This window comes from Mus caroli, chromosome 4, assembly GCF_900094665.2.
Source record: "Mus caroli chromosome 4, CAROLI_EIJ_v1.1, whole genome shotgun sequence".
Classification (NCBI taxonomy): Eukaryota; Metazoa; Chordata; class Mammalia; order Rodentia; family Muridae; genus Mus; species Mus caroli.
Genome location: NC_034573.1, coordinates 116,668,889 through 116,683,308, shown reverse-complemented (window position 1 = coordinate 116,683,308; position 14,420 = coordinate 116,668,889). Strand labels below are relative to the sequence as shown.

General features: G+C 37.9%; 1 protein-coding gene across 1 annotated transcript in view; it reads left to right on the top strand.

The window, feature by feature from the left end:
• Window positions 1-14,420, top strand: part of Zmym4 (zinc finger MYM-type containing 4) — a 102,556-nt gene that overhangs the window by 61,069 nt on the left and 27,067 nt on the right. The window contains exons 14-22 of the mRNA XM_029476446.1: window positions 1,463-1,658; window positions 3,185-3,328; window positions 3,982-4,019; window positions 5,258-5,402; window positions 8,319-8,434; window positions 10,234-10,405; window positions 12,638-12,691; window positions 13,491-13,670; window positions 14,054-14,148. Coding sequence (XP_029332306.1) covers window positions 1,463-1,658; window positions 3,185-3,328; window positions 3,982-4,019; window positions 5,258-5,402; window positions 8,319-8,434; window positions 10,234-10,405; window positions 12,638-12,691; window positions 13,491-13,670; window positions 14,054-14,148 — 1,140 coding nt within the window. The remainder of the gene's footprint in view (window positions 1-1,462; window positions 1,659-3,184; window positions 3,329-3,981; window positions 4,020-5,257; window positions 5,403-8,318; window positions 8,435-10,233; window positions 10,406-12,637; window positions 12,692-13,490; window positions 13,671-14,053; window positions 14,149-14,420) is intronic.

Below are 14,420 nucleotides of genomic sequence, written 5' to 3'. Positions count from 1 at the left end.
GGAAGAGCAGTCGGGTGCTCTTACCCACTGAGCCATCTCACCAGCCCAATTTATTTATTTTTTGTGTACAGTAGCACATACATGTCAGTGTAGGTGCATGTTTGCCGTGGCTCTTATGTGGGAAAGAGTTCAGATGAGAACTTGTGTGGGTATTGATTCTCTTTCCACTGTGTGGGTCAGAAGATCGACCTCAGGTTATCAGGCTTGGCCGTAAGGGCCTTTACTACTGAGCCTTCTTACAGGCCCAGAACTTTGTTTTTCAATTGCTACTTTTTTTTTTTTTTTAAAGATTTATGTATGTGAGTGCACTGTATCTGTACAGATGGTTGTAAGCCTTCATGTGTTTGTTGGGAATTCAATTTTTGGACCTCTGCTCGCTCTGATCAACCCCACTCACTCCGGTCGTCCCTGCTCGCTCCAGTCAACTCTGCTTGCTCAGTTCCTGCTTTCTCTGGCCCAAAGATTTATTTGTTGTTATACATAAGTACACTGTAGCTGACTTCAGATGTACCTACCAGAAGAGAGCGTTGGAGCTCATTATAGGTGGTTGTGAGCCACCATATGGTTGCTGGGATTTGAACTCAGGACCTTTGGAAGAGCAGTCGGTACTCTTACCCGCTGAGCCATCTCCCCAGCCCCAATTGCTGCTTATTAGGGTATTCTACATATATGGGTTGGTTTTTTAAAAAAAGATTTTTTTTTTATGATGTCATTGGTAGAATTGGTGTGATGCCTAAGTGGATAGAGTGATTGCTGTGCATGTGTGAGGACTGGATTTTGGATCTTCAGCACTGACATAAAGTTCCACATGTAATTCCAGTGCTTGGATGCTCCAGAGAATAAGCTGGACAGCTAGAGTACAGTTGATAAGCTTGATTTAAACTGACAGACACTCCTTTAATGAGTAAGATAGAGAGTGACTAAGGAAAGAACCCCCTGCTTGTGCCAATGTCGGCTGCCCCTTGTTTGTTTAGATGTTCAAGCACAGTACTAGACACAAAGGGACACAAACTTTTTTAAATATTAGTGTATGAATATTTTCCATTTTAGGACAGTCACCTTTGACTTGATGATTTAAGTTCTTGTAAATAAAAGCAGATATGCTATCTTGTCTATTTATAAATACATATATAAACAAATATATTAATTTTAAATTTAAAACATTTGTAAGTTAAGTTCTAAAGTTCATTTCTTTACTTGTTATCCTGATTTTATTCCATCAGACTAGAGATATTTTGTTTGTTTTTTAACCATTTATTTTTATTATGGGTGTATGGGTTTTTCTGCCTGCATGTATGTCTATGCATCATGTTTGTGCCTGGTGCCTTCAGAGTCCAGAAAAGAGGGTATCAGATCCCCTGAACTGGAGACTGTTAGGAGCCACCATGTAGGAGCTGGAAATTGAACCTAGGTCATCTGGAAGAGCAGCCAAGTGCTCCTGACAGCTGAGCCCTCTCTGTAGCCCCTGATAATTTGTTTCTTCTTTGCTCTCTTTAATTTGTTTCAGATGGCCAAATGTGATGGTTGCAAGAGACAGGGTAAACTCAGTGAGTCATTGAAATGGCGGGGTGACATAAAACACTTTTGTAACCTGCTTTGCATCTTGATGTTCTGTCATCAGCAAACTGTATGTGACCCACCTTTACAAAACAATGCAGGTAAAATGCAGTGAAGAGTAAGTGAACTCTTGGGGTTTTTTGTTTGTTTGTTTGTTTGTTTGCTTGTTTGTTTTTGAGACAGGGTTTCTCTGTAGCCCTGGCTGTCCTGGAACTTACTCTGTAGACCAGGCTGTCCTCGAACTCAGAAATCCACCTGCCTCTGCCTCCCGAGTGCTGGGATTAAAGGCCTGCGCTTACTTGTACTAGGAGCTGACTCCTTTACTTCTGCAGATTAGAATATATAAATGGTCAGTAATTCTATGAAATACAAATCTTACTATGTTCAAATAATATTAACAAGCTGGGCATGTTAGCACATGCCTTTAATCCTAGTACTTGGGAAACAGAAGCAGGCAGATCTCTGTTAGTTCAAGGACAGCTAGGATTGCATAGAGAGACCCTGTCTCAAAACAACAACAGCCACAACAACAACAAAACTAAACAAATACCATTAAGATTTAAATAATTTATTGAATACCTGAAAGCAAATGATTTTATCTATCTATCTATCTATCTATCTATCTATCTATCTATCTATCTATCTATCTATCTAGACAGGATTTATCTGTGTAAGAGGGTCCTAGCTGTCCTGGACTAGGTTGATCTTTAATACTCATAGAAATGCACTTGCCTCTGCCTCTCTTAAATTCTGGGACTAAAGGCTTGCACTGCCACACCTGGCAGACAAATTTTATTTTAGCTTTCTCTCAGAATACTGACTGAGCCCTGCTCATTTTCTGATAAAGAAAGATTTCAGATTGCTTATAGCAAATGAAATGAAGACCGAATCAAATGAACCTTTAAATATAACACACACACACATCTATATATATAGATAATAATATAGTTATATATTATTACATACATACGTACACACAATCCTATCTAAGGGAGGTGATCAAGACTTCAAGGAGAGCATGAGCCATATAGTGAGTTTGAGGCCAGCCTGGGTTACACAGTGAGGCCTGTGTTAGTCAACAACCAACTGTATTCATATTTAGGGCATAAATGTCTTAGAAGGTTTATGATTTGGAGCACAAATTAGTGCCGCTCTGAGACCCAGCAGAGTCTAAGCATAGTACCCTTGTGAGGAGAAGCAAGGGTGTACTTGAGAAGCTTCTTACAAAGTCCTTCACATACGAAGGTAAGATTTCAGAAACATCTTTGTCTTATGTTCTCATTAAACCTACTTTGTGATTGTCATTGATTGGAATTGTGCCTTTGGACATTTTTGTTGGTTTTAAGTGAGATTGGTACATTTCCATACAAAGGTAAAGTACATGAGAGACTTTGAAGTTTCATTGATCAAAAACTAGCAAACAATGCAGTAATTGAAGTGGCAAAGACAAGACATTATACTTGATCTTATCCAAAAGGCCAAGAAGTGGTAAAACAAGCCCCATTATTTCTGAAGTTTCTCTGCTCCGTAGCAACTTATTCAGTCCTGGAAACATTGGTCTCCTTTGAGCTGTTTCTATGTAAAACAAATAAATTATATTAACTTTCTTCTTTCTTTCTCTTTTAAGCAGCAAGTATTTCCATGGTTCAAGCTGCTTCTGCAGGGCCCCCGTCCCTCAGAAAAGATTCAACTCCAGTTATTGCTAATGTGGTATCTTTAGCAAGTGCTCCTGCTGCTCAGCCCACAGCAAACACCAACAGCGTCTTACAAGGTATAGCTTGATTTGGGCTGCCTTTCTTAGTACTTGAATTAAATATTGTATATGGTAGGTTATTTCTCCACTGGTAAAATGAGCCAATTCAAACCAGATTAGAATATTTGAAAGGCAGGTCAATTGGGAAGCTGCTCTCAGGTGAATTCACTGACTCCCAAGGACCAAGGCTAAGGAAGTCACCATGGGGGTGAGGGTTGGGAAAAAAGAAAGGGCACACGTGCAGTGGGGAGGAGATCCAAAATGTTTCGATTATATAGGGAAGAGCCTCTAGAGGAAAGAAAGCCCATCCCCTGGGCTGGAAAGTTCAGGGTTGGGGCAGGGTATACGCCAGGTAGGGACTGAAGGATGCTGAGAGAACCTGGAGGTCAGTTCTGCTTTGAGATGTAAAATACACACTTTCCTTGTCCCAGGGTCCTAAACCAAACTGTATGTAGCTCCTGGCAGCTTGCAGCACCACTAATATGCACCGTGGTATCTTCACAAGGTCCCCCATCTTTTTTTGTTTTCTTTTCTTTTTTTTTTTTTTTAACGTTCAAGTTTACTGCGTGCTTTTACTGAACTAAGTGGAAAGATATATGTCATCTGACTAGTGTTTATGAGCTGATGTTTAAATTTAAAGATCCTAAATTTATGTTTCAATTTCTATTAAGGTGCAGTTCCAACAGTTACAGCGAAAATCATTGGGGATGTAAGTTAATTTGGTCTTATTATATTTTCATTTATATGTATTACATATAGGTCTGAGCTAATATATTCTATCAAGGTATAGAATTGTTTATGAATACAGTTTCTATTATCTAATCAGGTCTTTATATATCTTTATTTCTTTGAATGCTTGTTAGGTAATTAATTACTGAAGGTTTTTTAAAATTATGCATAATTAAAGTAAATGTACTGAGGCTGGTCGTGTGATCTTAGAGATTGTTCTGGGTATTGGTTTTTTTTTGTTGTTTGTTTTTAGAGACTTATTTATTTTATGTAAGTACACTGTAAGACACCCCCGAAGGGAGCATCAGATCTCATTACAGATGGTTGTGAGCCACCATGTGGTTGCTGGGATTTGAACTCAGGACCTTCGGAAGAGCAGTCAGTGCTCTTAACTACTGAGCCATCATCTCTCTAACCCTGGGTATTGTTAATACCCACACTTAGGCCTCCTCACTCCCATTCCATGCTAGTCATACTGTATATAATATTTTTCCACCCCATAATATCTACATTGTCTCTTAAGTGAAGAATAAAGAAAGGAAATAATGAACAAAACATATGATGAAACAGTGATCTTTCTTGAAAATGTTCCTAGCCTCTGGGATAATGTTTTATGTTTGAGTTACTTTTTAATTTTTTTGTGGTGGCAAACTCTATACCCTAGACCTGTAGTTTCAGCCCTTCAAGTTTCTTTGAGTGATCACAAGTGATTCCATTAATGTTGGTTACATCCTCAAAGTCAGTCAGGAAATAACAGTTCTTAGTTAAAACTCCCCCATTGTACTGATTATCAGTGTTTTACAGTAAGCTTATTGGTATTTTTGTTTGTTTGTTTGGTTGGTTGGTTTTTCGAGACAGGGTTTCTCTGTATAGTCTTGGAACTCACTCTGTAGACCAGGCTGGCTTCGAACTCAGAAATCTGCCTGCCTTTGCCTCCCGAGTGCTGGGCGTGTGCCACCATGCCCAGCAGTGGTATTTTTCTTGATAAGCAAATATAGTAAGTACATTGAGTCAGTTGATAGTTATTAAAATATTCTTTGGTTACTATCAATATTTCAGGTATGTGATATATCTGGTTTATTTATTAGCATATTTATCTTTTGGTCCTCCTTTGTATTTTCAGTGATACGTCTTTTAAAGTTGAAATTCTTATAATTACTCAAAACATTTTGAAAATCCTTTGGTTTCTGATTTTCTTTTTTCTTTTCTTTTAACTAGGCAAGTACTCAAACAGATGCCCTGAAACTTCCACCTTCTCAACCTCCAAGGCTTTTGAAGAACAAAGCTTTATTGTGCAAACCCATTACACAGACTAAAGCCACCTCATGTAAACCACATACTCAAAACAAAGAATGCCAGACAGGTAAGTTTCTTGGCATGTATTATTTTATTTAGGGCAAGGGAATGGAGCATCTGATTACCTTGAGTACACTGTCTCCTGCTTACATGGATTGCCCAGTGTAGTTTGCACACTTTGCCTGTGAATAAGGTATTTATCTGTCTGAGACTCATTAAGGTAGCTCAAATAAAAGTCAATTCATAGTTTACTATGAAAACTGCTAACTTCTTCATTAATAACTAATGTTGTAGGTTTACTGTAAGCTTTAGAATAATATAGACAGGATTTGAATTCAGAGATGCATTAGTTTTTTAATGTGCTATTAAGTTTATACAAATCAATATTATCTTATTTTCTCATTTGTGTATGTGTTCATTTAGCGGTATATATATATATATATATATATATATATATAATCTCTTTGTGCTTCTTGCATGTAACACCTATCCCCGTTCCCTCCTACTGTCTTAAAAAGTCAATTGCATTGGTAAAAGTCAGTTGCATTGGTGGTGGTGGTGGTGGTACATACTTTTAATTGCAGCACTCGGAGCAGAGGCATGTGGATCTCTGAGTCTGAGGCCCTCCTGGTCTACAGAGTGAGTGAGATTCAGGACAGCCTGGGCTACACAGAGAAACTGTCTCAAAAAAAAAAAAAAACCAAAGTCAGTTGCACTAAGGCTGGTGTTATAGACCTTCAGTCCTAGCGTTCATGAGGAGGCACACAGAGCTTTGAGGCTGAGGTCAGCTCTGTAAGCTATCTCAGGTAGAGTGATTAGGGTCCCAGTGTTCTTTGCCTGTTTGTTTTTGGGTACAACCTCCATCTTGTGAATGAAAGCTGATTGGATCATTGGAGCATAAGCTGCTTCTTGGCCACATACATTAGGAATTTATGTTTGTTTTACTATTTTATGTGTATGAGTACCCTGCTTACATGTATATATATGTACTGTGTGCCTATTCCTGGTGCGCATGGAAGTCAGAAGGGCTTCGAATCCTCTCTGAAAGGAATTAGAGACATTTGTGATCTTGCATGTGGGTATTATGATTTGAATCTGAGCAGCAAGTATTTTTAACTACTAAATCAGTTCTCCAGTCCCTCCTTGTGAGTTTTAAAAAGCTTTAACTGGGTCTTGAGAGTAGAGAGAAGCCCATTCATGTTTGACCCAGCCAGTCAGAATTGAGCAGTTTTTTCAAGTTGTTCTAAGCTGAGCTTAAGTGCTAAAGCTGGTAGAAATTTTAATACAGTTTTTGAAGAAATATTTCTATTTATTTTTCACAATCAAGGCAGTTGCCTAAGAATTACCCTTATAGTCTTCATCTCCTTTGTTTGTTTGCTTGTGTTTAGATAGCTTCTTTTGCTGCCAACCATAAGTTCCAAAATTTTTAAACTAGAAAAGACTCCTAGATGTAAAGTTGTCATCCTGTAGGCTGTTAATCCTGAGTAACATGCACACAAATTAACTGAGACCTACTTAGGAGGTTCCTTTTGGCAGAACCTCATTTTTTTTGTCTTACCTGTATGGGCATGCATGTATCATGGCCAGCATATAGAGGTCAGAGGACAGCTCAGTTGGCTCCTGGGAACTCTCATCATAAAGAACCTTATTATTTCCCACAATGGCTAAACTAATTCATGGTGCCCACCAGGAGTGTTAAGAGAGTCCCCCTTTCTCTGTGCTTATTAGGATTTTTTTTTACCTTCCTTTTTGATAGTAATCATTCTCAAAGATATGAGATACTTTATTTTAATTTTTTAAAATTTATTTTTATTTATGTATTTGTGTGCCTTCTTGCCTGTGTGTGCACCAGGGACATGCAAATGCCAACAGAACCCAGAAGAAGGCATTGAGTTCTCTGGAACTCAAGTTACAGGTAGTTAGGAGCCCCCTGATACAGGTGCTGGGAACTAAACCCAGGTCTGTTGTAGGAGCAGCCAGTGTACTCATCTGCCGAGCTGTCTGTCTAGCCCTGTCATTATAATTTTGACCATTTCTCTGGTGATCATTATTAACACTGAATATTTTTTTATTGGCGCAGTCACTGTTTGTCATTATAATGAAATGCCCAAGGCAGGTAATTTAAACAGAAATGGTTTATTTAACACCTAATTTTGGAGTTATCACACAATGTTTGGGGATGCAATTTCTTGGCTCTTGTTACCCTGTGGTGTGGGTAACATAGATGTGAATATTTTTGGGAACAAGCAATTGATTCCTTCTTTACCAAGAACAGATCAACTCATACCCTGTACTTCCTATACTTTCTTATAAGAGTATGGTCTCTCACCGCCTTGACCTTAGCTCCCTTAAAGGTTCTACCATCCACGAGCAACACCATGTTGGCCACTTATAAATTAGGTTGTTTTTTGCTGTTTACTTGTTTGAATCCCTTGTCAAATGTATAGATTGCAAATATATTTTGCCATTCTGTAACTTTTCTCTTATTTTCCGGATTGCTTTTGTATATAACATTTTGAATTTGGTTTAGTTTCTCTGGCCAGTTATATTTTGTTGTTTTTGTTGTTGGGGTCATACCTTTAAAATAAAACCCTTTTCTCGGAATAGTATACTGAATAATTTTTTTTTATTATCTACATTACTTTAATTATTTTGCTTGTCTTGCATTAAAATCTCTGATTCATTTTGAAATTTTTTTTCTTGTTTTTTTTTTCTTTTTTCTCCCAAATTTGTTTTTGTTGTTGTTGTTGTTTTTGTTGTTGTTGTTGTTTTGGTACAGGGTTTCTTTGTGTAGCCCTGTCAGTCCTGAAATCACTTTGTAGACTAGACTTGCCTCAAACCTGGAGATTCATTTGCCTCTGCTTCCCAAGTGCTGGGATTAAAGACTTATCACCCCTGCTTGGCACAGATTCTCCTCTTTTAAGATGGAATTATTCTACATGGTTTCTAACCCACTTTTTTCTGTGTGTGCTTTTTTCATTAGACACTCCAAGTGAGCCCCAGGTTATGGTGGTACCAGTCCCTGTGCCAGTGTTTGTTCCCATACCTCTTCATCTGTACACCCAGTACACTCCTGTCCCCTTTGGGATTCCAGTTCCTGTGAGTAATCATTGAGAGACGAGATCTAATTTAGCCTGCGTTTTCCTCACTTAACATTTTACAGCTGTGTAATAAATGTCATACTTCTTGGTAAAATATACCTGATTTTGGTTGACTGCCGTTATATTGCCTTTGTTACTTATTTCAGAGAATGTAGACATTGTCCTTTACTCATACCTTATCTTCTGTAAGACTGTTATAATGTAGCATGGTGTCTCACACCTGTAATCTCAGTACTTGAGAGGCTGAGGAAGGAGGATTTCGGCCAGTTGAAGGTCAGGTTGGGCTATATAGTGTGCTCCAGGCCAGTCTTGGCTGCAGTGAGACTCTGCCTCAACATAACAAAAACAAGGGCTGGAGAGTCAGAGGACCTGGATTTGAGTCACAGCACCCATATTTGTAAATTTGTAACTCCACTTCCAGGAGATCTATGCCTTCCTCTGACCTCTGTGGTCACCAGACACACGTGTGGTACACAGACGTACGTGTGGTACACAGACAGACATGTAGGGAAAACATTCATATACAGAAAGTAAGGCTGAAAGCAACTAAGGAAAAAAGGAAAAGTTAGTTTTGGGATCACTCAAATGGAAAAGAAAAATCAAAACTGTGTCTGTTATAATTCTGAATTCTGGTCCAGCAAGATGACTAGCTTGATAATCTGAATTCAATCCCTAGAACCTACATAAAGGTAGAATGACTCCATACATTGTCCTTTGATTATGGCAAATATATCCATTACATATTAACATATAATAACAACTCTACTAATAATAGTAATACTACTTCTACTAATAATAATGGCTGAACTGTAGCAAAGGTAAAAGACGATTCCTGTCGTTATATCTTACTTTCTTTTAAATATATTGACAGTTTTGAAATGAAACTGATTTTTATGTTGTAGGATTATTCTTTTTAAGGCTTTTAGAAGCACTTTGTTAAGTGTCTAGAAAAGTCCTTAGTAGTTGTTGTTTTATATTTTTTGTTTTGTTTATAATTATTTTAGGTTTTCAGACAGTGTTACTAGGTAGCTCTGGCTGGTTGCAGATGTAAAATGTACTCTGTAGACCAGACTGGCTTCAAACTCCCAGAGGTCCACCTGCCTCTTCCTTCCATCTGCTGATTTTAAGGCATGTGCTACCATGTATAACTTGCTTACTAGATTGTTTGCTTGGTTGTTTGTTTGTTTTTTGAGACTGGGTTTCTTTGTGTATCCCTGGCTGTCCTAGAACTTTTCTCTGTAGACCAGGTTGGCCTTGAACTCGGAGAGGTCCACCTGTCTCTACTTTTCATGTGCTGGTATTAAAGATGTGTACCACCACCACCTGACTTAGATTTTTATTTTAGTCATTCTATTCTAATAAAAATGAACTACCAAGACTCATAATTCTTATCAATGAGAATATCTTCTTCCTCCCCCATTATTTTAATGCTTATATCATTACACAGATTTTGACAAGAAATCTATTGTATAAGAAACCTTCAGGTTGGGGAGAGTGCATACCCAGCATAGTATTTGCTGTGCAAACATCCAGCTGAGTTCAGTGTCCAGCATTGATGTAAAAGCCAGGCATAGCCCCTATGCATACACCTACACTCACAGTGTTTGAAAGTCAGAGACAGGAAGGTTCCTGGAACTTGCTGACCAGCCAGTCTAGCCAGTGTGCTGTTTCTGTGTTCAGTGGCAGACCTTGTCTCATAAAAATAAGATAGTGAATAACTGAAGACGATACCTGCTGTGGACCTCTGGCCACACACACTTGGGAAACCTAAGAAACCTTCGGTCTTTGTTCTATCAGATGCCTGTTCCCATGTTTATTCCATCCTCTATGGATAATGATGAGAAAGCAACTGAGGGCATTGAAGACATTAAAGAGAAGCTTGCCACGCATCCGTTTGAAGCAGATCTCCTTGAGATGGCAGAAATGATTGCAGAAGATGAAGAGAAGGAGAAAACTTTATCCCAGGGAGGTTGGTGCAATCTTTAAAATAATTTTTTTTTTGAGCTCACTTACAATTCTGCATCTGTATCAGAAGTAACATTAAGTTTCATATTATTTTTGTATTTTATCATTACATTCAAACCTATGTTCCATGCACAAGAATCCTTAATATATAATCAATTGCATACTGATGTTGGCTAAATAGAAGCATAGGACAGTAGACCTGTTGTCTCAGTTACCTATAGAGAAGTCTGATCCTGTTGGTTTGGAATAAGGATGTTGGTAATGGATGATGTTTATTCATGTGTATGTCTCGCAGTCTAGACAAAGTCCTAGTATATTGTGTGTTTGCTGCTTTGAGTCTTCAGAACCAGCCTGTGAAGGGGTATCGGTTACCTTATATTTCTCATGTTGAAATTAAATGTTAGTTTTGTACTGGTTATAGAGCTAGGAAATGATAAAAGCAACATTTGGCCCCCAAACACATAATTAAACATAACTTTACTGATCTATATTCCAGGACGCTTTCTAACCTTGATTGTACCTTCTTAATTTGTGATTACAGGAAGAAGTAGAAGAAATATAGTTGTTGGAACGTGAAGCACAAAATCTCTTTCTTATATCATGAATGAACTAAGAATGTTCTTTGTGGTTTTTGAGCCAAATACCAATTTTTCCCCCTTTTATTCGTCAGTGGTAGATTTTTGACAATTAGTGAGGCTTCAAGGGTTTTATTTGTTGTTAGAAGTAGTATCTCATGTGGCCCACACTGGCCTTGAACTGCTGATCCTTCTAATCCCCGCTCCCCCCATTGCTGTGATTATCATCATGGACCAGCATGTCCAACTTGCTGGTAGGGTTTGATTTTGCATAATAAGTAATAGAAAAAAACGCTCACCATTATTGCATATCAAGAAACATTGTGAACTTTGCTGTTCCATTGCCATCATGTATGGGTGTTTTAAGATTTGTGTTGGTTTTAATTAAGTGCAAGTGTGTGTGTTTGTGCCTTATGTGTTAGTTTGTGCAGCACTTAAGTCCAGTGCCTGGGGAGGTCAGGAGCATCCCCTGGAAGTGGAGTTACAGGTATTTGCGAGCTACCTAGTTGGGATGCTAGGATCAATTCCTAGCCTCAGATCATCTGCAAGAACATAATGTGCTCTTAACTGACCAACAGGTTTGTAGTTTGTACGTAGTGTCATCTTATTATCAGTATTTCTTATGTACTTTCTCTTGAATGTATTATCTTATAGTTCTAACTCATTTGCTAATGAATGTCTTAGATTATGAGTATTATCTCTATGCTTGACCATTTTTAACTTCTAACAGTATATTTAATTTAAACGTTTAATTTAATTCATGATTTTTTTTTAAAAAAACAAACCTTATTTTAAATTGGCCTTTTGTAGCCAGGTGTGGTAGCAAATACCCATTATTTTAACACTTGGGAGGGTGAAGCAAGAGATTCATGTAGTCAGTCTGAGCTGTAATATTTTGGTAATATAATACCAAAAACTAGTTAGTATCCAACAGGAGATAGGGGTGACTTTTCTGTCACATTACTATTTAACATTCATCGGGTTCTTCACTTACAGATGGAGAACTTTGCCTTTGTACATCATTGAGTCAGAAAAGCTTTAGAAAATAAGCTAGCTTCAAGACAAACACTTGCAATTACTATAAGTGTAGGTAAAATGAAATGGTTAATACAGATGGGAAGGAGAAAAAGGATTTGGGACTAATTTTTCTTTGATTTCATGAAAAAACAAAAGCTAAGAACAAAAGCTTTTCTTAAATAAGCTGAGAAAACATCCTTTTCTATGTTGAGTTTCTGAACTTCATTTCAAATATCTCATTTATCATTGAATTGTGTTTTCATCAACTTCATGAAGCTCTGTGGGCTTCATGCTCATGTATCAATTACATTTATTCTAAGTCTGTTGGCCTTCGGAGGCAAGTAGAAAAGGCGTATTTGAGTGGGAGAGTTTGTCATTTTTGCATGAATATGTAACAATATGAAAGGATTTCCGATGAAAACAAAACACAGCATGAAAAGTAAAGCCCTTCTTACTGTGGCTTCTCATGATGTCCAGAAGTGTGAGCATTGCTGGCGATGTGAATGAGCCAGCTGCTTTTCTTACAGTGTTTCAATATATTGATGAAGAAGGCCTTGTGTAGAGAAGTCTGTTTGCCTAGTCGCCTCTATTGAGTAGAGAAGTCATTTCATGTGAGATTTGTTTTGTTTGCTTTTTTTCTTTAGAATCTCAAACTTCTGAACAAGAACTCTTTCTAGACACCAAGATATTTGAAAAAGGTTTGTAGTTATTAATATATTTTAGTTTTTAGAAATACTAGTCTCTGCTAACAGTAGGAACTTAGAAGAGTATCCTTGGGCTTAGTATTTTATAATTTTACCTAGTTTGTGAGGGACATGAATTGACTGTCATGCCAATTTGTAATGCAAATAATAAAATCTCAAATATTTTAATATTTGAGATAATGTATTGTAGTGTTTACGAAGAATATGAATCTAATTCTGTGAAGCTGTTAAAGAAGTTACTTCTTTGTCGCTTGCGTGCGCGTGTGTGTGCGCGTGCGTGTGTGTGTGTGTGTGTGTGTGTGTGTGTGTGTGTGTTGCTTCCTCACAGAAGCATCTGGATCAGAGAACTGCACAGGTAAATGTAGTTTATACATGTATGTGATCAATGTATATTAAAGTTAGAAGGCATCTTTGGGTATCTTTCCTCAGGTGCCATCTGCTTGAAAAAAACAAAAAGACTTTTTTTTTCCACTGGCCTGGAACTAGCCAAGTGGCCAAGTAGGCTAGTCTGGCTGTCCAGCTTCAGGAATTCACCTGTTTTAGGTGCTGGGATTACATCCTGACATCATGCCTCTCTTTTTTTCTTTTTAGAAATAGGCTGTGGGGCTCAATCTCAGGTCCTCTTGCTTCCATAGGAAATACTCTACTGATGAGGTTCTCTCTCCAACCATAGTTACTTTATTAGTTGTGTCCTAATAATTATCTTTTAACCATATTTTGGTTTTTAGGATGTAGGAGTTCAGGAGAGTTTATAAATATGTCAGGAGAGCATGTTTGGTTTCTTCACTTTCAGACCAAGGAAGTACATATAGTGGTGATCTTGAGTCAGAAGCAGTATCAACTCCACACAGCTGGGAAGAAGAGCTGAATCATTACACATTAAAGTCGAATGCTGTGCAAGATGCTGATTCAGAACTGAAACAGTTCTCAAAAGGGGAAACAGAACAGGATCTGGAGGCAGATTTTCCATCAGGTTTGTACCTCATAGACTACTGAAGGGCATCTTTTTCAGAAGATTGGGAGAGCTCCAAGTTTGCAGTGTTAAACGGTGTGAAGGGTTAGGGAGTCTTCTGCCTTTATAAATGTGAATATCTGTTGCAAGGTTCTTGTAAGTGGCAATTTTATTGTTTGCAATTTTTAAAGACCTTTTCAACAGTATTTATGGACTATTTATGGATGGTTTCCTTGCTAACTACTGTTTCATTCATATGTTAAAATCCTTTGTGTATCTTAAATATATGAGAAGTTCTTCTATCACAGAGACTAGATTGATGATTACTAATGCTAGTTTTATGAGTTTTCTTTAAGTCTGTGTGTTACATACCTCACACTGTGCTTTCGGCTGGCTTTTTTCAGAATCTTTTGACCCACTTAATAAAGGACAGGGAATCCAGGCACGTTCTCGAACAAGACGAAGACACAGAGATGGATTCCCCCAGCCCAGACGGCGAGTAAGCAGAATCTTAAGTTTAGAGTTTGTGTTCTTTTGTTTATTTTCTGACTAAAAGGTTTGTAGGAGCCCAAATTAAGTATTTTCATTCACTATTTTTTAAATGTTTTAGTTTTTAAGGTTTTTTGCTTTTGTTTCTTAGTGTAAAAAAAAAGAAAACCAGCTGGGCGTGGTAGCGGGCACGCCTTTAATCCCAGCACTTGGGAGGCAGAGGCAGGCGGATTTCTGAGTTTGAGGCCAGCCTGGTCTACAAAGTGAGTTCCACGACAGCCA